General features: G+C 38.5%; 1 protein-coding gene across 1 annotated transcript in view; it reads right to left on the reverse strand.

Moving 5' to 3' along the window:
• The window catches only part of Stxbp3 (syntaxin binding protein 3), a 60,382-nt gene that overhangs the window by 12,949 nt on the left and 22,062 nt on the right, over positions 1-25,371 (reverse strand). The window contains exons 7-16 of the mRNA XM_004636946.2: positions 22,286-22,440; positions 19,869-19,959; positions 17,208-17,332; positions 13,443-13,538; positions 13,264-13,321; positions 5,867-5,932; positions 5,094-5,174; positions 2,875-3,013; positions 2,270-2,376; positions 789-881 (exon numbers count right to left, since the gene is read on the reverse strand). Of these exons, the coding sequence (XP_004637003.1) occupies positions 789-881; positions 2,270-2,376; positions 2,875-3,013; positions 5,094-5,174; positions 5,867-5,932; positions 13,264-13,321; positions 13,443-13,538; positions 17,208-17,332; positions 19,869-19,959; positions 22,286-22,440 (1,011 nt within the window). The remainder of the gene's footprint in view (positions 1-788; positions 882-2,269; positions 2,377-2,874; positions 3,014-5,093; positions 5,175-5,866; positions 5,933-13,263; positions 13,322-13,442; positions 13,539-17,207; positions 17,333-19,868; positions 19,960-22,285; positions 22,441-25,371) is intronic.

The following is a 25,371-nucleotide window of genomic DNA, read 5'->3' on the forward strand; positions in this document are numbered from 1 at the left end:
TTCTTCTTCTTCTTCTTCTTCTTCTTCTTCTCCTTTTTGCAGAACTGAGGGTTGAACGCAGGCCCTTGTGTTTGTCAGACAAGCATTTATTCTACTGAGCCATCTTCCCGGCCTTCTCTTTGACCTGAACAGCTACTGGTCCCTTGGTTTTTCCAGTAGGTGGATGGGCATTACAGACTATCCACCTTGGACCCCATGAGCTAACCTAAATAAATCCCTTGCATAAATATACAACATCAGTTCATTTAGAAACATCTAGTACAAAATATTTAGCTGGATAGCAAAGTGAGGTCATTTACATTTTAGTTTGCATAAAACCCAGGTAATTTCTAAGTGTGTGCTTCTTTGTTCTTTTTTCAATACCTGTATTTGCCCTGGAAAAAGTTTCCACAAATCTGTGGCAAAATGAATAAAATGAAGAATGATATAGTCTATGTTTCCACAAATCCAAACCTATTCAACTGAAAATGCTAATCTTATATTCTGAGATTCAATATCTGCAAAATTCTCTGAGTTGAGATGTTCCTTTTGTGATGAAAGACTGGTGAGAATAGATTAAATTTTGTAATTTCATTGCTTTTGGCAATATCAAAGCTCTATTTCTGCTTGCATATATGTATATGTATATATATGGATATAACACACAGATCACATTTTGAATAATCAGGCGTACATGATCGAAACAGTGGAGGCCACTAATTTACAGCTTGGGAACACAAGGGGCACTGACAAGTGAGCTCAGGAGTGACATTGCACTCACATGTAGGTAGAAACTTAATGATTTTTACCTCCATAATATCTTTGATAAACGGTGTCCATCGAGAAAGCTGAAAAGTTTCTTCTGCTGACCGATCCTTTCTTACTGGCTTGCCTTGTTGAGACTAAGACAGGAAAAAGTTAAAAATCATAACCTTACTCAGTAACATAATCTTTTTTTTGTGTGTATTTGGTACAGGGTCTTACTATGCAGCTTGGACTCATAGTGATCCTCCTGTTTTCTGCCTCCCTGGCACTGGGATTACAGGTGTGTGCCACCATGCCTGGTCTTGGTGGCTGGCTCAGAGCACCTGGGGGCAGGGCCAGCATGGCATGGATTGTGGTGCTGGGGATTGAACCTGGTCTGTGTACTTGCCTAAGCTTGCTGAGCTGTCTTGCCAGCCCAATATAATCTTTTGTTGTGTTTCCTACCAAAGATATTGAACTCTACTAAGAGTGAAAATACCTACTTAAAAAAAAAAAATCACAATATATGTGGTCATAGACTCCACTGAACTTTTTGTACACTACTGTTAAAACTTTAAATAGCATTAGGAAATATGTTTATTAAAAAAAAATTTCAGGGCTGGGGATATAGTTCAGTGACAAAAGCACCTGCTTGGCAAGCACAAAGTCCTGAGTTGGATCTCTGGCACCCTCTCTTCCTCTCCCACAAAAAAAAATTTCATAAAACAATGAGGAGTGGGATTCTGGACAGAGTTCTTCCAAATTTGACTATAAGCCTTCCCCTCCCCCCCATGGCAGTACCAGGGATTACACTAAGCAAAACATCTCTAATGCCCCCCTTCTTTTTTTTTAATTTTGAGACAGAATTTCCCTAAGTCACTACGTTGCCCAGGCTAGACTTGAACTTGAGACCCAACTACTTTAGCCTCTCAGAAAGCCAGGATTACAGGTGTGTACCACTGCGTCTGGCTTAAACCTAAATAGTTTTAAACAAAAGACATAATTATCTTCTTTAGTGTGCTAAAGGTTAATGGTATGTTAAAATATGGTATCTGCTATAAATGAACCACAGAAGAAAAGTGTACGTAGAAAATTACAACAGGAGGTATAAAATATAAATTCATTAAGAAAAGTATACTTAAAGGGCTGGCCAAATAGCTCAGTGGACTAAAGCTCCTGCTTAGGCAGAGCACAGTGGCCAGGGTTTGTTTCCCAGCTTGCCTTGTGGGCCCCACACCCTGAGTACACTGAGACAGCAATTGAGACTGGGTGTCGTGGTGCGCACTTGTAATCCCAGCACTTGGGGGATGAAAACAGAATCACTAGGAGTCCATCTATGCAGTGAGACCCTGTGGACCCTTATTGTTATACAGACATAAAAATAAAAAATAAAAAAATTAAAGTATATTTAAAATACATGAAAAAGATAAAAACTTTTAATTGCTTAATAAAAAATTTATGAGGTAATATTAAGATTGACATGGATTTCCACATAAAAACACATGATTAATGCTAACCACACACATAAACATGTAACATTCCTTACTTGGGGAACAATGGGAACACCAAGGTAACTCCAGTTTCGAATCATGTCACTCTCGTCTTCTATCTTTACATTCTGGATCAACCTGTCCAAATTTTCTTCTGTGGTCCCTTAGATATGTAAAAATATCAACGCACAATCACATAATTGCTACTGCAATCAATTCTACTTTTTGTAGTACTCAGAAAGTTTTTAAAAGAGCAAACAGTTCAATCATATCCCCTTCAGTCTTCTCTCAATTCCATATGCATCTTAACTAATTTTGACTTAAACCACCACATACAAGTTTTCAAAGATTCTCTTAAGACCAGATTTTAATCAATAATTTAAAAGTGATTTTAGAACTAGGTATTTTTAAAAATTCATTTATTTGGTACAGGGTCTTGCTACAGAGCTCAGACTTGTAATGATCCTCCTACCTCAGCACCCCCAGTGCTGGGATTATACCACCATGCCTACTTTTGGGGCTGGCACGGTACGAGGCATGGTATATGGTACCAGGAATCAAACCCGGGTCCTTGCGCTTGCCAGGCAGGCACTCAGAGTGCTGAGCTATCTCCCCAGCCCTACAACTAGGTAATTTAGTGACTCATGAAAATCTTCATTACCATTAATACTGAAGATATAAAGCAGAATTGCTCTTATTTTGTCACAATTATCATGATTTTTGCCGAGCAGAACTGGAAGGAGTACTCGCATAGCATCTTTCACCTTCTGTCCTTCTGCATCAGTTCCAAGTGCCAGGTCCTTAATGAAAACAAAATAGTAAGTGGTCTAAAGATCAAATTAAGTTTTTTGTTAAAAAATATCCATTTTAGGGGCCAGGGAGATAGCTCAGTAGAATAAGTGCTTGGCTGGCAAGCGCAAGGGCCTGAGTTCAATCCCCGGTTCCAGGGTGAAAAAAATATCCATTTTGGGAAAGGGCACTGAGTCCAGGGTCTTCACAATCAACTACATGCCTGGCACTTTATTCTGAAATAGGATCTTGCCAAGTCACCAAGTTATTCATGCTTGAACTTATGATCCTCCTGCCTCAGCCTCCCAATGTTCTGGGATTACATGTGTGTTCCATGTCTGGCTCTTAAAAATATCTATTATTAAATCATCAAATTATTTTTATAAATTTTCTTTTTTTATGTATTTAATACAAGGTCTACAGAGTCTTACTACATAGATCAGACTCACAATGATTCTCCTGTTTTCAGCCTCCCAAATGCTGGGATTACAAGCGCAGGCCACCACACCCAATCTCAACAGCCATCTCAGCGCACCCCAGGGGTGGAGCCGGCATAGCAGGCCGGGGATCGAACCTGGCTCCTACATTCTGCCTAAGCAGGTGCTTCAGTCCACAGAGTTATTTGGCCAGTCCTAAATCATCAAATTTTAATGGAATTCTGACAACATTTCATAGAAAATGTGGATATCACTTGTAGGCCACTGTACAAAATGCAAAAGTGCAAAAAATCAGAGAAGAAAAACCATTAATTCTAAATGTTATCCAATATGGTGGCCACCAGCCCACGTATGACTATTGTATACCTGAAGTGTGGTCAATCTGAATTAAAATGTGCTATAGATGTATAATATTAGATTTTGAATGTTGGTATGAAAAAAAGTGTAAAATATCTCACTAATAATGTTTATACTATTACATGCTAAAATAATATTTTTTGGATACATCCAGGTGAGTCAAACACATTATTAGAATTGGACTTGGGCCGGGGAGATAGCTCAGTAGAATAAGTACTTGCCAGGCAAGCGCAAGGTCCAGTGTTCAATCCCCGGAACCACAAAAAAAAAAAAAAAAAAAAAAATTGGACTTTTCTTGGACTCTGCAATGTGTCTTCTAGAATACATTTTCTTGCTTTCTGAGTTAGGGTCTGGCTATGCTGCTGTACCGGCTGGCTTGGCACACCTCAGCATCCCCAGCAGCTAGAGGCATATGCCAAGCACGCACAGCTTCACTGGAACAGCGAGGACGTGTCACTTGTATCTAACACTTTCTGTCAGAACATGAAGCTCTCATCAGTAGAGACGTTGCATGAAAGGATGAAAACAGTTACTGTGTGCCTCGGCAGTACTCTGCAAGGTGCTACATTCAGCCCTACACTTCCGGAACTAAGCCCTGCCAACAACATCAGCCCAAAATAAGGTTCCAAAACTTAAAACACACCAGCAAAAAGTGCTCATCACAGCTGAGGAAGGACTGCTAATTAAGACACACACAGCTGCTGTTAACGTTGGTGGGTGCTGTAGCTGGGATCCGGGCTGCTCCTTAAAGGCCCAGGAGTTACAGGCCTGACTCCCAGTGTGGTGCCCTCTGGAGAGGGTGGCAGCGTCAAGTGGGCCTGTGGGAGGTCTTCAGGTCAGGGGGCTGTGCCCTGACGGGGATGGAGCACCCCTGCCCCTTGCTCCTTGTCCCTTTCGTTGTCCGGCCATGTGATGCACAGTTCTATTCTGTCACACTCCTATCATGAGGCACTAGCTCACCATAAGCCTAAAAGCAACAAGGCCAACTGCAAAGTTACAAGCCTTGTGCATGCTTAGCATCTATAAGGGACCTGATGCCCAGGACTAACAATGGGAACCAACAAAAACCAAACCAGTGAACTTTTATAAGTTTATTACCTCAGATTTTCGTTATAACAACAGAAAGCTGACTAACATAGTGGACAACTGTACATTAAATACTGCCTTGGCAGGTCCCCTTATATAAGTCTACAATTCTGTTACAATTAACAGTTGCAATGGGCAAAACTGTACATTTTAACTTACAAAGTTCATTTAGTAAACTTATCAATGAAGATATTTCTGACATCTTACATACTTGTTCAGTTTTGCAGAGCTTTTCTATATTAAGCTTGAACTTATTCATGCAATCTTCTGCTAAATTAAGATGAACAACTTGCTGAAAAACAAAAGAACACGATCATTTAAAGCATTTTAATTATTTTTGTGCAACTGGTTATATTAAATATTTCAGAGAGGCTAAAAGGAAAGTATGGTCTCGTGTAAGCAAGGGAACCAGCTCAAGAAAAGAAGCGAGAGTAAGACTGAAAGGTGGTAATAAAATAGGCAGCAAAACAAAAGCAAAGCACTTAATGTGTCCTGACAGTAATGAAAAATAAGGTGAAGAAAAGAAGTCTTGCAACATTAATATTACTTGTTCTTGATTAGATTGCAACATGATAAAAATGTATAGTTTATTGATAGTGATTTGTAAAAAAAAAAAAAAGGCTACAAAAGTAAAAAAAGAATTACTACACAGCTTAAATGCTGTTAAATCTGTTAATATATAACAATTTAAAGAAGCATATAGCATAACAACCACTGGTCAATACGGTAGTATTGAATAGTCCTATGAGGCTGGTAAAACAGTGATCAAAAAGTTTAAGAATTTGAATAAATCTAGATTTGAATAAAACGAGATAATATATGTAGAGAAGTTACTATAAGCTTAGATATTTGGGACACTTCTCAGATACAAAGTTTAAGAGGACAACTAATAAGCATTCCATGAAATTCACTGCTAAGCCTAACTATAGGGTTATACAGACCAATAAACTAAAAATAAATCACATTATAAACAACATCACTTACCTTACTAATCTGTTTACGGAAATGGGGCAACTTTTTCATCAGCTGGGTAAGAGCACTAAGGGATATCTAGGAAAATTAAGACATATTTAAAGCAAACTTATGATCCTTACCATTCCACTACAACCTTTTAATTCCAGAGTTATAAATATTATCAAATCTAGTTAACTTAAACATTTGGCAAATTTTAAAAAGAAAATACAGGAGGTTCCCAGTATTGGTCACAATAATGTAACTGATATCAAATTTATTCTCCTTCCATAAAAAAAAAAAATCGGACAAATAAACCAACAGCTGGGGACGGGGAGATGGCTCAGCAGGATAAGCGCTTGACTGGCAAATGCAAGGATCTGAGTTCAATCCCCGGTTCCACAAAAAAAAAAAACAAAAAAAAAAAAAACCAACAGCTGTCAGGCAATGGATAAAATACAGCTCTGAGTGAAGACCCTCTCTGAGTGAAGGAAAGCACAGAAGGTCATCGTTGCAGTCACCCTGCCTTTTCCTTGGGGACATTTTCCAAACCACAGAGAAAGTAAAAGAGTCCAAGTAGAACAAGAGTCTCACTATCTCTTTGAGCGATAAACAAAGATCAGAGTTTAAGGCTGCTGAAGCAGGCTTGGGCAACGGGGTGCTAGAGAGGAGCTTAGTCAAGACATAACCTAGAGATATGCACTGCGCTCCCCTCAGCCCCAGTCCTGGCCTGTGCAGGCCAAGACTCTCAAGAGCCTAGAGAACTACTTAGTAGTTAAATGGACAGAGATGCCAGCAAGGCATTAGCAGAAAATGCTAGCACTCTCTGATCCAGATAAAGGAAAGACCAAGGTGAACAGCTCCAACATTAAGTCCTGTGACTGTGCCCAAGTGCAAAGATGAAAAACACTTCTTCCTAACACTGCTTAACATGAAATCTCAACAGAATCAAGGTTACTCTTCAGCAACTTAACTGAACTTAAACTCTTTGTAATCATTCACAATGTCTAGGATACAATTAAAGATTAATGGACAGCCGAAGCAGGAAAGTAATCAATACTAGAGTGATAGAAGAGTTTGTAAAGATGATGTGATCAGTATTCTGATCCCGAATCCCAAGGGGATGAAACCTGAGCTATTGTATAGCATAGCCGCAGAGGCACTGACAGCCTCAATGACACGAACCTCTTGGAGTCTCTCCTGTAAAGCCCTCTGCCTATGGTTTGGAAACCCTTCTGCCTTCCAGCAATGCACCATTTTTCCTTGTATCAAGGGTTGCAATGTGATCATTCAAACTCACTCTGGGACTAGGACAAAGACCACATTTGCCAAATTGCTTGTGCAACCAACAGACCTAGACATAAAGGCTATCAGAGTTTGGTCCTGACACCCACAGGAGAACTGGCTCTGGAGAGTGGCCGCATCATGAAGAGGTTTATGTGGGTATCTCTGGTCACACCTCACTTTAGGCACTACTGTGCAGAAGCTGTGTGGAAGACAGGCTGAGCTGTGTAGGGTGGCCGCAAACTTGCAATCCTTCCGCTCTGGTTTCCTGAATGTCTGCTGCACATGCATCAATGTTGTGTTTTAAGGTTAAAAAAGGATCTGTGACTACTTTTCAGACACCTTTTTCTTTGGGGTAAGCTCCTGCCCCTGGCTACTCTCTTCTCCTAACAAGCACTACTCCATTTTCCTAACTAGTAAACTTCAAAACTCAGAGGTTCTCTCCAGCCCAGCTGAGTCCCTCTGAAAATGACTCCAGGGGCTGTGTAACACGTGACTCAAGCTCATTTGCCAAAAATCTGCTGCAAGAACCCTCCAGTGAGGTTTCCTAGTGAACTGAACCCACATAAGGAGATCAAAGAACATAAAATGGCAGTTATTGCTGTATTTCTTGATATATTATTAATTCAAAAACAAATTCTGAATAAAATGGTCTGACAACTACCACCATCTCTAACAGGCATACAAAAGTAGACTCAATGTGATTCAAGTATTAAAGTTAAGAGAGAAGGACTCTAAAATAACACACTTAAATCAAAAACAAAGGATAGAGATGGACTACATTAACTAGAAGAATATTTCAACAGAGAATCAGAAAATTTAAAAAGTTTCTATAAAATGGCATAGCCATTTTGGAAAATAGTTTGGAATTTTTTTTTAATTTATTTATTTATTTATGTGTGTGTGTGTGTGTGTGTGTGGCCAGCTCAGCCCACCAGGGGGCGGGGCTGGCTGGCATGTGGTGCTGGGGGATTGAACTGCGGTCCCTGTGCTTTGCTAAGCTTGTTCTAAGTAGGTGCTTCAGACCACTGAGCCATCTCACCAGGCCCAGTTTGGAATTTTTTATTCATCTCAAAACATAAATTTGCCATATAAGAGTTCAAAGGATTAAAACAAAGAAATAATAAATGAGAAAATCAGACTTGTAATTATTCTGGTTTAATATTAGATACTGTACGTGTGTACTGAATTATACTCCACAAATATGTCCAAATATGTATTAAATAAAAATTTTAAAAATAGAAGAGCTGATTAAACAACATGATTAAAACATAAATACAGGGGCTGGGGAGATAGCTCAGTAGAATAAGTGCCTGCCTGGCAAGCACGGGGTTCTGAGTTCAATCCCCTGTACTACAAACAAACAACCATAAATAGAACAACATAAATAAAACATAATAATCTGTGTTATTTTTCAAGAACATACAAGCCATTTACCACAATATAATATATGCTGGGTCATAAATCAAATCTTAACAAATCTCAAAGCAGTGAAATCCTACACTGTAATTCTCTGACCATTTATAATTAAGACATAATACAATAACAGAAAATTACCAAATACAGTGAAATTTAAAAATATATACCAGGGCTGGGGAGATGGCTCAGTAGCATAAGCACTTCCCTGGCGAGTACAAGGGCCTGAGTTCAATCCCCGCTTCCGCAAAATAAATAAATAAATAAATAAATAAATACACACCTATGTAATACAGGTATCAAAGAAGAAATCACAATGAAGATTAGAATTTTTTTTTTTTTTTTTTTTTTTTGTCTTTTTGAGGCAAAATGTTGCTATGTGGTTCAGGCTGGCCTTAAACTCACTTTGTAACCCAGACTGGCCTTAACTCACAGTGATCCTCCTGCATCAGCCTCCTGAGTGCTGGGATTACAGGTGTGTACCACCACACCTGGCTTAGAAACTGTTTCGAGCTGAGTGAACAGAAGTTATTCCAAAATTCCTGGGATGTAGCTAACACTGGGAAGGAAATCAAATATACAGAGTAGAAAAGAAAGTTAAAAATTAATGCTATAAAACACCCAATTCAAGGACCTAGAAAAAAAATACCAAAGAAAGATGAAGGAAGGAAATAAGGGTAAGCAGAGATCAATTAAGTTTAAAACTAACATACAACAGATAAAAATCAACAAAGCTAGAAGTTGTTTCCTTGTACGGGACACTGCTGATCTGGGAGTGGGGTGGCTGGAGTGATGCGGGCTTGCAGCCCCAGCTACGGGGGCTGAGGCAGGAGGATTGCAGATCTGAGGCCAGGGTGGAAAACAAGCGCAAGGCCTCATCTAAAAAACAAACAGATTAATGGGTTTTCAGGCCTCAGGACATAGGGGAACCTGTAATGTAACATCCTATAGCTCAGTTGTGGCCCCAAATTTTCTGATCAAGGAGCTTACGGGGCTACAGAGCAAAGTGATTAGCGATGTAGAGTGTGCGTAAGGAGAGTCACATGGAGAGAAAACATTCTCTCGGGCTTTCACAGAGTGCAAACTGGCCAAGCAATGGCCATGACTCATCCCCATGGCTGACACTGAAAAAGGATCTACAAACTGCAGTACAGGGTTTCAGGATAAATCCTGAGGGCATTTGACTGACCTTGTCAGATACAAAAGTTACATTTTTTGTTATATACGACTTGCTTTATCTTGGTCTTAACCATCCAGCAGAAAAATGTAACTATGAGGTATAAAAAGTAAAGCAATATTAATAAGCTGAGCTATAAAAGGCTCAAGTCAACAACTTCTGACATTGCCAGTCCTACAGATACCCCACTACTATTATGGACTACTGGACTATATTGGATTATTTTGCTGAATTCACATACCTACAATATATAAATGGCAATGGAATGCCCATCTCTGGCAAAACTAAACAAAAAAGGGGATATAAACGAAGGATCATTTTGTATCTGTATATACAAAATAGTTAGGATAGATATACAGCTACTTTCTCTTAATTCAATGAGAAGAAGGATTTGTACTAATTGTGTTTGAACAGGATATCATGTCTGCATCTTGTACTATGAATAACCACTACAAAGACAACAATATGCAATGTATTAATTACTGAAACTGTCCTACTAATCGGTTTTGAAACTGACTCACTGCTATTTGTTTCTCAATAAAATTAATAAAATAAATAAATGGACATTATAAAACCAAAAAAACCAAATAAATTAAAGGCATGGGAGAACACAAATTAATAACATGAAGACTAATATACAACATAATTACAGATTTTACAGGTCTGACAGCATAGGAGGGTATTTCAAATTTAAGTATAATAATAAATACCTTGAAAAATGTATTATCCCAGAACAGATACAAGAAAAAAATCTAAATAGCTATGTACTTACTCAGAACTTAAACTGTAATTAAGGACTTCATATAAAGATGACTCCAGCTAGGTATGGTGACAAATGCCTATAATCCCAGCGTTAGGGAAGCTGAGACAAGAGGAACTGAAAGGTCTTTAAGGCCAGCCTGAGTTACATAGCAAAACCTTGTCTCAGAAAAAAACAGACAAACTAACTCCAAAAACCCAAAAAAATCCCCAGACTTCCATGCCCAATGGTGACTTTGTTGAAGCATTATTGCACAATTCTTTCAGAGAAGAATACCAAAGAGAGAGGACTGTAACTCATTTCATAAAACCAATATAATCTTCTTACCAAAACCCAACAAGAATGCTACAAAAAAGGAATGTTACAGGAAATACTATTCATAGACACAGAAGCAAACATCCTAAGCAACACATCTGCAAGTAGAATCCAGCAACACAGGAAAGGATGACACATCCTGACCAAATAGTTTATTCTAGAAAGGTATAATTTTTTTTTTAATTTTATTTATGTGTGTGTGTGTGTGTGTGTGTGTGTGTGTGTGTGGCCAGCTCAGCCCACCAGGGGGCAGGGTGGGCTGGCATGTGGTGCTGGGGGATTGAACCGCGGTCCCTGTGTTTTGCCAAGCCTGTTCCAAATAGGTGCTTTAGACCACTGAGCCATCTCACCAGCCACTAGAAAGGTATAATTTAATGTCAGAAAATCAGCAGGAAGTACGTAATTCACAACAGCAATGGAATAATGGGGAAAAGCAGCACATTGAGAAAGTATCTGATGAAATCCAAGCCAGTTTTCTGATTAAAGAAAGTAAAAGCCGGGGCGCAGGACAGCTTAGTAATACAGTTCTTGCCTAGCACGCACAAAACCTTAAATGTAATCCCACGCCACAAAACAAAACCAAAAATATTTAAAAACCTGTTGGACAGGGCCAGCCAAATAGTTCAGTGGATTAAAGCGCCTGCAAGCAGGTGCAGTGGCCAGGGGTTTGATCCTGGGCCTGCTGTGCTGGCCCCACCCCCAGGGTGCACTGAGATGGCAATTGAGACTGGGTGTGGTGGTGCACACCTGCAATCCCAGCTCTTGGGAGGCTGCAAACAGGCAGATCATTATAAAGCCAATCTAGTAGTGAGACCCTGAACACCCTGTAGACCCTTCCCTAAAATACAAAACAAACAAATAAAAAAAAAAACCTGTTGGCAAACAAAAATTAGAAGAACCTTTCTTAATTTTATAAAGAGTATAATTAAGATAACCTAAAACTGACATAATACTTGATGAAATATTAAACACCAGCTTTACTGCACTTTACACTGTAGGTATTAGCTAGAGATAGAAATATTAATTACTAAAAAAAGAGTACAAGATAAATGTGGAAAGGGAGGGTGTACATTTTCATTATTCACAGATGATATTACTGTGTATATAAAAAGTCAATCTATAAATATAAACATATTAGAAATTAAACAAGGTCACTGGATCCAAGATCAATATACAAAATCATTCATCTTTTACATACTAATGACAAAACAGAACAGAATTTCAATATTTACAATACCCACAAAAACCCCACTAATAAATAAAAAGCACAAAACCTCAAGTGAAAATCATAAAACAATGAGACAGATTAAAGAAGTCCTGTATGAATGGAGCTATTCTTTGTTAGTGAATCAGTGCACTCAATATTTTTGTCAGTTCTTCCCAAACTGATACACAAATTAATGTAATCTTAATAAAAATTTTATTGAAATGTTTTTTGTGCACAGTTAAGCAAAATCTAAAATTTACATAGAGCTGCAAACTTCATAAAAGAGTAAAGACAAAGAACAAAGTTGGAGAAATTATGCTGACAAATCTCAAAACATAAAGTATACTAATTAAAAGACAGTGTGGTAGCTGGATGTGGTGGCACTCAGGTCAGGGTAGCGGGACCAACGCCTGGGCTACAAAGCGCGTTCAAGGCTGGTCTGAACTACATAGCAAGACTTATCTCAAAAAGACAGTTTGACATGAAAATTGACAAAGTGATCAGAAACAGAAAGCCAGTAGACCCAAGCATTTGTGGTTATCTGATTAAAAGCAAATAAATTACCACCTCTTCTCAGCGGTGAAAGGATGCTTTTTTCAATAAATAGTTCCAAATAACTGGGTGTTTATATAGCAATAAATGTATACTCTTCTCACTGTACATCAAAACATATCCTGTTGTTAGGTAACACATATTACTACTACATGAAAATGAAACCAAAAAAAGCCTACTGAATATGTGACATTAGCGAAATTCAAAAATTCCCATGTTGAGTGAAAGGCAAGCACATAGCATAAGATTTGATTTATACAAAATTCATCTACAAGCAGAAGCAATATATGAGGATAGATATCAGAACAGAGTTCACTTCTGGAAGGAGGGCACTGCCTGGGAAAGGATAAGAAGAAACCTGGAATGATGGAAATAGTCTACATCTTGGTTTAGTTGGATGTCCCAGAAGTGCATAAATAAGAAAAAGCTACCCAGCATACATTTCAGATGTGCTTTACTTACGTAAATATAAAAAAATCCCAACAATACATTGGTGAAAAGTGTTTTTAAAAGACTAAAAGGTCTTTCTAAAAAAAATTAAGGAAGCAAAACTGACAAAATGTTTCTAATTTTTGCAATGAGATAATGGGTACCTGGAAATTTACTTACTTCTGTGAATGTTAAGAATGTTTCCACAATGGAAAGTTAAAAGAATAAAAATAGGCAACAATTTTAAAATTCACCTTTACATTATTTTGAAAATTAAGTAAGACTCTCACCTTTCCTTCTGTTGCTTTCTTTGTTGATGAAATTTCCTTCATAAGCTTTGGAATTTCTCTGTCAAATTGTGAAAGAATTCTTTCAGTGTAATTCTTTTTAAAAAACTATTCCAAGATTATAACATATAACACTTAGTACTTCAAAAATACGGAATAAAAATTAAGAAGGTCTCACATACTCTAACACAACTGCAATATGCCGGTGTCGGATCCTGACCCAGAGGTCATCATCTTCCTCAAGGATTGCCTCCTTTTCCTTCCCATCTGCTTTATACCTACAAGTAGACAGATGCATAAGTCTTTTGGATTTCTTTCCCCAAAACTGCAAGAAACATTCTTACAATCAATAATTCTGAAAAAGAAACTGAAGAAAAAGCCAGTAATTCTGAAAAAGCAAAATGATTCCAACTGACCTGATCTTACCAATACTTTATTTTTTTTGCTATGCTGAGAGACTGAATAGTTCCCAAGGAGTGAAGAAGCACTAGAGATCAGCTAGAAAACTGTTGCAATAAACCAGATGAAAAATTATACTAACTCAGATTATTCTGGTCTGTGGTTATATTTTGAAAATACATCTACAAAGGAATGAATCCAATGCTTTTGGACTTGACTATAAAACAGGAGGGAGACGACCAAAATTTTGGGTCTGAATAAACTGTAGGTCTGCAGCTGCTATTGACTAAGATGGAGAAGACTAATTGGAGCAGTTCAAAGGACAATAGACCTCAGGGTTGGAAATACAAGTTGACAACATTCTTTAGACATTCCAAGTGGATATATCCAGTAGATAGTTGATATGAATTTGAAATTCAAGAAGGTTCACAATACACATATGTTTGAGAGTCAAGTGCAGATAAACCTCAAGAGTGGATGTGTTCCTGAGAACATTAAAACAGAGAAAAGGTCCAAATACCAGAAGGATTAACACATTCACCACAGGCTGTAATTTGTATGTCTCACTGCTGAGAGGCTCTAAACCACTGGTGCTATGTGCATGACTGTCCCATCAGGTGGTATAAGCCTCCCAGTGGGACAGTCACTCCAGTTACATCATGCTGGTGCTAACATGTTAAGAGGAAAACATCAAGAATTAACCTTTAGGGCTGGGGAGATGGCTCAGTGGAATAAGCACTTCCCTGGCAAGTGCAAGGGCCTGAGTTCAATTCCCGGTTCCACCAAAAAAAAGAATTAACCTTTAGAGCCAGACATGGTGGCTCACATGCTGAGAGTTCAAGGTCAGCCCGGGCTACAAGGTGAGTCCAAGGACAGTCCAAGGTGAGTACTGAACTGCAGAGTGAAACTGTCTCCAAAAGACAGAAAAGGACAAGAGAGATAGTTCAGCCGACTAAGCACCTGCTCAGGCAAGCGTAAGGACCGGAGTTCGATCCCTGGCACCACATGCCGTGGTGACCGAGTCCAGGCGTGGTGGTCCATGCCTGTAATCCCAGCACTAGAGAGGCTGAAAACAGGAGGATCACTACGAGTCTCAGCTGGGGAGTGAGACCTTGTACCAAGACAGAAAAAAAAAATGACTTTTAACTTCAGCAACATAAAAATAATTGAAATTCTTTATTTTTAGTAATAAATCACCTCATACTGAAAAACTGTGCTAGAGGACGGGGAGTTTAGGGAACTTGTGCTTCTAAGTTTTATCTCTGAATTTTTTTAATTAAAGGAAAAAGTATGGTTAATTTAATTTTTAGTAAGTCTCTCATTCAAAAAAAAAATTAAACCTTGCTTTGTTTGCCAACAAGCCTAAGGAAATACATTTTTTAAAAAACTCTAGGTCAGAAATGCCTAAAACTTTCATCTATAGTCTAGAGCAAAATTCTTCATTGTCCAGCAGTTTATTTTTTTCTACATCTTGAGTGGTGCAGGTTTATACATTGAAAGGATGACAGAGATGAAGCTCATTGTTCCTTTCTAAATGCAATGCTTAACACAACTTTTACATTAGAAAAACAGCAATATTGATGGCTCTATGTTAACTAACAGAAATATAAAGAATAACTCAGAAATCAGGATATAAAGTGTAAATAAAAATGCAATACGCAAAATCATTTTAGAAATATCTGGTTCAAGAAATATTAATTATGATATCAGAAGTAGTATATTTTTGAGAACTATTAAATTGAGTATAATTAAACATGAACTTTCAGAAATTAATTTTCAGTTTTACTAATGTGTCTAAGCAATACATTTTAGCTTTCTGAAAAATGTCAATTTGGATTTAGTGATTATGATATTAAAAAACATTTAATATATATACACATATATATCCACAAATGATACACAAAATAAAATGGTTCTTCTTCTTAAGGGCCACAGTGGGACCTGATAAATTGGTTCTTTTACAGAAAAGCTGTTTCAGTCTTTCATTTAGCTTTTTATTTCACATTAGCTCTAAAGCACATATATTTATATCAAGAGTAAATCAGTAAGTACCAAAATGGTAGAACTGCACCTGTTCTTGTGCATATGTGTGTGGTACGAGGGGCTGACCTCAGGGCCTTGGCCCAGAGCTGTTATCTCCAGGCCTTTTTTAGGCTGTCAAGACGTTGTCTCACTAGGTCGCTAAGCTGCCCAGGCTGGGTTTAAACCTGCAGTCGTCCAGCCTCAGCTTCGCAAGGCAGGTGCTACTACACCAGGCTAACTAAATTCTAGCTACTCTCATAGCCGTCCTACTTTGCTGTCTAGTATCATGAACTTTAACAACTGATTACACTGACGAGATACCTTTGGGTGTATGATTAAGAATAATTACAGGGGGCTGGGGAGCTAGCTCAGTAGAATAAGAGCTTGCCTGGCAAGCGCAGGGTTCTGAGTTCAATTCCCCCTTACTGAGGAAAAAAAAAAAAAGAATTACAATTTAGCAATTTTGAATATGGCTGCCATTTCAAAAGTACAACAGAGGGGTGCTGGTGAGATGGCTCAGTGGTCTAACGCACCTACTTAGAACAAGCTTAGCAAAGCACAGGGACTGCGGTTCAATCCCCCAGCACCACATGCCAGCCAGCCCCGCCCCCTGGTGGGCTGAGCACCCCCCCCACATAATAAATAAAATTTTTTTTAAAAAAAAGTACAAAAGAAGGCATCCCTCCTGACCAGCAGAGGCTCATCTTTGCGGGCAAGCAGCTGGAAGACGGCCGTACTCTTTCTGACTACAACATCCAGAAAGAGTCCACTCTGCACCTGGTCCTACACCTGAGAGGTGGGATGCAGATCTTCGTGAAGACCCTGACGGGCAAGACCATCACCCTGGAAGTGGAGCCTAGTGATACCATTGAAAATGTGAAGGCCAAGATCCAGGATAAAGAAGGCATCCCTCCTGACCAGCAGAGGCTGATCTTCGCAGGCAAGCAGCTGGAAGATGGCCGCACTCTTTCTGACTACAACATCCAGAAAGAGTCCACTCTGCACTTGGTCCTCCGTCTGAGGGGTGGCTGTTAGTTCTTCAGTGTCTTAGTTATGGTAGTGCTCTTCACCATAGCTGTTTGCCCCAATTTAAGTTTAGAAATTACCAGCTTCAATAATAGCTGAACCTGTTCAAAATGTTAATAAAAATTTTGTTGCATGGTAAAAAAAAGTACAACAGAGGGGCCTGGTATTTACTCTTAAGTGAAAAGTCCAAATTTTGCCTTTTAACTGTAGCTCTGTTTAATGAGATAAACACATTCAGACAAGCTCTAGAACTTAGGCAGGGTATGAACTTGCAAGTCTTCCTGCCTTATCACCCAGAGCGCTAGGATTACAGGACTGTACCACCCTGCCTGACTCAATGACTGCTTTAATAATTATAGAAGAGAAGGATAAAACCTCTGAATGAAAAAAAGGTACATTTCTTTTATGATTTTATGATTTATACACAAGCCATTAAATGCTCCTAATAAATATCATCCTGTTTGTACAGTCCCTTTATATATCCCTCAAATTATACTTGCTTGTATGTGTCATTCTCAATTGGTAGCAGATCATATGCCATTGCCTGAAAGGTCAGTTCATGTAGGACGGTGGACACAGGATCAAAGCCACGATCGATTATTAAGAGCTGGGACTGAGTTTTACCCTAGAGTAACAAGGAAAAAATTATCTTAAGAAACTTCAATTTCTTTACATGTATGGTATCTTAGAAAAGCAGATTTTTCTTAAATTCTTATCTCTTCCCCCACCAAAACCACAACAAAACAAACAGAACAAATGGTTAATTTCCTTAACAGTGTTAAGCTGTTAAAACAGGAAAATCTGAATGGTACACCAAGGCAAAAACCAAGACTATACAACTAAAAGCACTCATAATTAGATTAAGAGGCCATAATTAATAATAGTATTCTCAAGTTCTCCTTTTAAAAAGTAACACTTGACTTGTGCTAAGCCTATTTTGTTACGAATTCAGCTCCATTAACACTAAAATTGATATAAGCTATAAACAGTAGGTACCACTTGAGCCCTCTACATTAGACATTGAAAACTTTATTAGTATCTGCAGTACATAATGGTTACATTCCTGATGGTCCATGATGTAGATCCATGGAGTGGGTCCATGTAGCACATCTTAATTCCTGTTTTCATTTCCTCTCTCCCTTCCATCTTTTGATCTTCTACCACATGAGAAAGATCTCTACTTCCTATTATTTTTCGTTTTGCTCTTAATTTATAATTGGGATTTATTTATGTCTTTTGAGAGAGGGTTCCACTATAAGGATCAGACTGGCCTTGAGCTCACACTGTAGCCCAGGCTGGCCTCTAAGTCACAGCAATCCTCCTGCCTCAGCTTCCCAAGTTCTAGGATTACAGGTGTGTAATCCTAGCTTAATTGGGTTTCTTACCTGGCTTAATCAGGTTTCTCATATAAAATGAACGATGGGATATTTAGGTTGTGCATCTGACTTATTTCACTAAACATTATGGTCTCAAGGTATCTCCATTTTCCTTAAAAACAACTCAAATTTATGTTTCTTTATGACAGAGCAGTACTCCCCAGTGTGTGTTCACATATATAATAATTACTTTATTCATTCATTCATTGATAGACATATAGGCTACTTCCAGAATTTATTGTGAGTTGTGGCTGCTATAAACATGGTCATGAATGTATCAATGTAATCAAGTATTGTGCGGGTTGGGGAGAGAGCTTGGTGCTTTGATAAGCAGCATAAGAGCCTGAGTTTGATCTCTGGTACTGCATGCCACGCCAGGCCCAAGCCCCAGGCGTGCCATGCTGGCCCTGAAAACTGGCGTGGTGGCACACACCTGTAATCCCAGCACCGAGATAGGAGGATCACTGTGAGTCCAAGCTGCATAGTGAGACCCTGTACCAAATAAATAATTTTTTTTTTGCTATACAAGAAATACATATATATAAAACTTCATTTAATATCTTCCTACAGCAATCCTGTGAGGCAGGAATTATATTTGATACTGAGGGCATTCAGGCTTAAATTAAGTAATGTGCCCAGTCACACAGGTAGTAAGTGGTAGCACTGAATTTTAAACCCATCTGCTTTACTTGAATACTTGTTTTTAATCTATGCTATTTTAAAAGATCATAATAATATAAATTAAAATGAAAAATTAGCCAGGGAGACAGCTACTTCTTCCCTCTCTCCCTTCATCTCTAGACCGCTTTTCCATTTGCAAAAGATTATCTTCCCGATTCCTATTATCCATCCTTTATTTTGCTCTCTATACTTTGGGCTTCTTAAGAAACACCACATGATACTTAAGCTTGTGTATTTGATTGCATGGGCCACGCTGATCTCCGCATCCTTCTAACTTTAGTGTGTGTGCTGCTGAAGCGAGCTCTGTGTGCTAACAATTCTTGAAGCTCAAGGCATTTTCCTCCAGGGTGCCTTCCAAGCTCCAGCTTATATTCTCCCTATACTGAATATATTTTCTCACTGCACTTATGTGGGACTGCAGTTGGTGGCTGCTTCTTCTAGACTGTGGGCGGTTTGGTTTCCTCCTTTTTTTCTCCAGCTGTTGCAGCATGGCTTCCCCGGGCCCTGGCACCTCTATCAGCGCCCTTGGGCTCTGTTCTCCAGCCACACCCACAAGCAGGCATTCACCATCTGACCTTAGTCTCCAAGTACGTTATATTGCTTTACACCATGGTAACAACAGCCGTCATTTATTAAACTCCTATATAAAGGTACTTACGATTTCATCTATGTTTATAGGTTAAAAAAATCCCAAGGTCGAAGCTAGTAACAGCAGAAAGTCCAACATTTAGTAAATATTAACTCAGTGGAAAGGATTATTCTAAGGCCTTTGTAAATATTAACTTTATAAAATTGGTATTCCTTTACTATTCCTAATTTACAGAAAAGAAAAATTAGGTATAATGTATATAATTTGTCCAAATTGACCCAACTATGCATTACATGGCAGAGCTAAGACACAGACACTGACGCTTGTGTCTTCCTCTCCAGACTATCACGTCCACTAAGGTTTTCAGTAATGTCTATACTAATAGTTCTCAAATCAGTATTGGAGGTTCATTAATGATTCCCCTATCAATGCTAAAAAATGAATCAAATTGCTTTGGCTTATAAAGAGGTAATACAGACATTATGTTTAGCTATTATTTGCCTTTTATTTATTACCTTTATTAGGCTCTTTTCATCAGTCTTGTAGTAGTCTTCAAGTTTTTTTTCAACCAGCTGTGCGAGCTTACTGGCATTATCTAGAGGCTTACTAAAAATGGGAAATTTACACAATTATCTTTCAACATCATGATGTTGAATTCTAAGGCTAAACCACAACATTTATAAAATAAAATTTAAAATAAACTTTAATGTGTATCAGTACATATTTACAATACATAGTGATTACACAGGGAACAGGTTCACGTACTAACCTATCTTAATTATTCATCTCTCCCCCCCCCAACTCGGTTCTCTTCCCTTTTGCAAAGTATCTTCCTGTTTCCTACTCTGTGTTTTATTTTGTTCTTTATTTCTACTTTGGGTTTCTCATATTAGAGAAAGCATGTGACATTTAGGCTTGTGTGTCTGATTCATTTCATTTAACACTATGGTCCCAAGGTGCATTCACTTCACTGCAGAAGAAATGTATCCTTCTTTAATGGCAGAATAAAACCCCATGCGATACAAATCCATCTGCGGTACCCATTCATCTGTTGAGGAACACAGGCCGCTTCCAAGATGTAGCTGTGATGAGCTGCGCTATGAATGGGTATGAAGGCATCACTAGGACTGGTCTGTAGCTTTTCTTTTCCTTTTCTTCCTTATTAGTAGTACCTCCCTCATGGGGTGCTGGTGCCTGGACGGATATCACACATCTGAACTCTTTTCTCATCCCCCTTTTCCTTCCTCCCTTCCTTCCAACTCGTGGTCCATGTCCCCCTGAAAAAGATTTAGCTTCCTACTTACTGCAATTTGTCTTATATTTGGCTCTTCACTTGTATTCTGGGTTTCTCAAATAAGATGCACAGTGTGATATTTAAACTGATGTGTCTGATGTATTTCACTTAAATTATGGTTTCAAGATGCATTCCTTTTCCTAAAAATGACTGAAACTTAGTCTTTATGGCAGAGTAGTACTCCACTGTGAGTAAAAACCGTATTTTATTTAGTCATTCATCTGACAGTGGACAAACAGGCTGCTTCTGAGATTTAGCTACTATGAACTGTGGCTGCTATAAACGTGGGTGTGCACATATCGGTGTACCACGATGGCTTTAACTCTTTTGAGGAGACACCTAGAAGGCAAGTAGTTGGGTCAAATGGCATTTCTAGTTTCTGAGGACTCTCCATCCCAGTTCCATAGTGGTTACATTAGCTGACACTGCCACCAACAACGTACTCGCCCATGGTTTCATCAGCACCTGCTCTCTTATCCCTGATGACAGCCATCCCTTCTGGGGTGAGATGGACTCTCAGTGTTCAAGCGGCTGAAAAGATGCTGCTAAGTCTCATTTTTTTTTTTTTTTATCCTGGTTGGGTTGCATGTGTATTTATTTTGGAAGAAACTACTAAACCATATACGATAATTAGTGAATTTTACAGAACAAGCAAATAAATGAAGGTATGTAGTATGAAAGTCAAACTACTTTTTTAAAAATGTATTTTTTTTTTTTTTTTTTTTTTTTGGCGGAACCGGGGATTGAACTCAGGCCCTTGCGCTTGCCCGGTAAGCACTTATTCCACTGAGCCATCTCCCCGGCCCTAAAAATGTATTTGGTATAGGGTCTCACTACACTGCTCAGATTCATAGTGATCTTCCTGTCTCAGCCTCCTAGCACTAGGATTACCACGCCTGGTCTTGGTGGCCAGTTCAGCATGCCTGGGGGTGGGGCCAACATGGCATGTGGTGCCGGGGATCAAACCCTGGTCCCTCCCTATGCTTGCCTAAGCAGGGGCCTAGTCTGCTGAGCTATCGTGTGGGTACCAAACTATACTTTAAAAACAAACAAACAAACAAACAAACAAACAAAAAAACAACTATTGCTTTTCAGTCTTTTGGCTAAGATCAAGTGTAAAAAAAACCCCTAAAATTTAGTAAAAATGGCCATTGAACGGCTGGACATGGTGTATACACTTGTAATTCCAGCACTTGGGGAGGGTGAGGCAAGATGGCCAAAGTTGGAGGCCAGCAAGGGCTACATGGTGAGTTCAAGTCAGTCTAATATACACACCAAGATCCTGTCTTTAAAAAAAAAAAAGAATGGCCCTAGATATTTAAGACCCTATAAGAGGTATGCAGATAATTTAAAGTTGATGGGAATTTAATGAAAAACCAATGAGTGCAAGATTGTATTCCCTATGTAACAGATACAGTTCCTCTAAGCATTCCTTAAAAAGACTATGTGAATGGTATAACATTTAAGCTCTGAAATTCAGTAACAGAAGCATTTAGTTAATCTGAAATTTAAGCCTTAATTTTAAGTCTCCTATATAGAGAGCAATGTGATGGTATGAGGAAAGTGTACTTCACAAATCAATACCAAAAAGCACAGTGATACTGCTGCCTGCATACTAGATGCACTAGTGCGTCTTACCTTTTATACCTCACTCCAGGATTTTCATCCAAAGTAGCACACACCGTAACTATCTGCTCGGCCATTGCCTCCATGATAGCATCTTTTCCGCTGGCACTCCCAGGAACGGGACTATAGCAGTAATAGAATGCATCTGGTACATTAAGAGTATACACCTAAGTTAGGCCAAAAAAAGGTACTGTCAATCTAGAGAGCTAATTTAAAACATATGCCTAGCAATATGCAGCCATGGCAAGACATTAGAGAAAAAGTACTTGCACTAACCATGCTATTTCCTGAAACTGTGTCTTTACCTTACTCAAATCTTTTTGTCTGCTACTTTGACTTTATTCTTTATTCCTTTTCTCACTCTCCTTTCCTGTTTAGTCTAGCTCTCTCCTTCAATTCTTGTGTCACATACAGTTTGTACTGTTTGCTTTTCACTACCTGTGCAACACATGAAGGAATCTGAGGAAGTCAAACTAAAAGTCTAACACTTGGCATAAATACAACACAGCCAAAATGGGCTTAGACCATCAAAGGATAACCTAGAACTTTACCCTAGATGATACATATTTTTAATTCTTTAGCCTAGACACTTCATGTCCTTAAACATATATTTATCTAAATGACACATCATTCTGTCAGACACAAGCCTTAATGATAAACACAATGAAGACTACAGCCACATCTTCATTTATACAGTCAACTAACAAAGGAATTCACTTATGTGCAAAGAACTAGGTTAGAGGCTTTGGTTACTGTTATCTGAAGGAGACAAATGAAGCAGCTCACTCCTGAGAGCTCCCTATTAAACTAAACTTTGGGTTTGAAAAATAACAGTAATCCGTCTCACCCTAGGATAACATACTGGGTATAAAAGTAGGGAAATAATAAACATCGTAATTTAAGTAATGAATTATAAATAAATTTCTCTGCATTTGCTTTCACATAAACTCACTTCTCTGAACATAACCTATCATCAACATTAGCAGCAGCCTGAACAGAGGTTGAGAGTTAGCGTGGCCAATTCACTTATATCTGTGCTGCTCAAAGACAAGGCTGCTGTATTAATTACCAAGAAGTACCCTACACCAGCACTTTCTCAGAGTATATTAACCCTTGTTATCCCATTATTTGTTCTAATACATTTACTGCTCCTCCTTACAAGGTTTTTCCTTATGAGACTATAGGTCATTGGAATATGGATAAAGAGAGACTTATATGAGGATTTAAGAAATACTGTGTAGCGCTAGGGCTATAGTTTGGTAACAGAACACTTGCTCAGCATGTAAAGGCCCGGGTTTGGTTCTAGCACCCTGTCATGGCTTTTATCTAGATGTCACTCCAAAGCTTCCTGCCTGTTATTTGCTGCCTTCTGCCATCTGCCTGCTATGACTCTTTTTTCCTGTGATGTCTCTCTTCCATAACTCTTTCTGCCTTGTAGCCAGCCAACTCTGGACTGAAAGTTCTATAAACTATGAAGCCAGGAAATCTTTCCTATTCTTCATTTTGAGGGTTGGGCACTATGTTTCAACATTAAGAAAAGTAGCCAAGAGAGCCCCACACTGCAAACAAAACAAAAATGAAACACTGCCACCACCACATGGCCACCGTGTGGTTCCATATTTTCCCTTTTCCCTGTGTTCTTTCCCAGACTACCCCTTCAGCTTCAGCCCCAGAATGCAGCCAAATGTACAGCAAGATCCCAGCCAAATCACAACAGATAACACAAATAGGAAATATAAAACTTGTTACAAATATATTGAGAATTTTCTTACAAATTTAAATTAATCTAAGTCATCTATGTGCTCGCTTCGGCAGCATACATACTGTCATCTAATATTGTCATGCATTCTATACTAGCATTTTTCTTTCTCTCCCCTCCTCCTCTTCACTTTAGGCTGCTACCAAATGTCTCCATCGTTATGATCCACAATTAGCTCCTTAAGTAGATGCTCCCACATACACATCCCCTCTATTCTTCATGCTAATCTATAGCTAGCTTCACCCTTTCTCTACCTAGATGCCTTTTAGTACTCTCCTTCATATTGAATGCTTTTCCTCTGTACACCTCTCAAAGAGGGGAAAGATCTTTCTTTAATCTTTTGACTTATGAAATCACAAGAAATGAGTCAATCTTCTTCTTCTCCATTTAACTTCTAAATATACTAAATGTCCAACTGTGCTTCTTTGAAACACTAGCATCTCTGACTACCTACTAATCTCTCCCAGTGATTTCTTGATTGCTAGGATTCTAATTTTTCTTTAAGACTTTAGGACCAGCCCCATATTTTTTTTTTAATTTATGTATTTGGAATAGGGTTTCACTACACAGCTCAGACTTGTAGCGATCCTCCTGTTTTCAGCTTCCTCAGCACTGGGATTACAGGCGTGCACCACCATGCCAGTCTTGGTGGCTGGCTCAATGGGCCCAGGGGTGGGACAGCACCTGCCTGGCAAGCACAAGGTTTCAAGTTCAATTCCCAGTATAAAAAAAAAAAATTTTTGTAACTGAAAATTTACATTTTTCTGTTGTATGCAGTTGAATCTAATCCTAATTAATAGTTTTTCCAGATGTGTGAATACATTGTATTTCTTTTATAGTACTCAAATGAGGGTAGGGCATCACTCCACAGTAGACTACTTGGAATCTAGCAATATCCACTGAGTATGATCTCTATAAATGGATATGTAAGCATCTGCTGAGAGTTCCAAGCAGTTTTTCATTTATGTGTTCACTTGGAAGCAAAAAACCAACATATTCTCATTGTAATGTCTCCAAAACAGTTAAATTTATAAAGAAGTAAACTCCCTTAGGAGTTATAAGGGAAATAAAGAGAAAAAAACTTACGGAAAAAACAAACAGGACCTTACACTGCTTTTTATCCCTCATAATTTTAGAAAACTCATCTTTTTACATATTTACATACCATATTAAAGGACTAAATCTAAAGGAAACAGTTTGATTTGAGATAACTTTTAAAGTTAATTTTGGGTAGCTTGAAATTTTGGATAGATTAGAATTTTTTTTTGCTGGTCTGGTTAGATGGCTCAGTGGTCTAAAGCACCTACTTAGAACAAGCTTAGCAAAGCCCAGGGACCAC

Source organism: Octodon degus, unplaced genomic scaffold (assembly GCF_000260255.1).
Source record: "Octodon degus isolate 3935 unplaced genomic scaffold, OctDeg1.0 scaffold00084, whole genome shotgun sequence".
NCBI classification, from domain to species: domain Eukaryota; kingdom Metazoa; phylum Chordata; class Mammalia; order Rodentia; family Octodontidae; genus Octodon; species Octodon degus.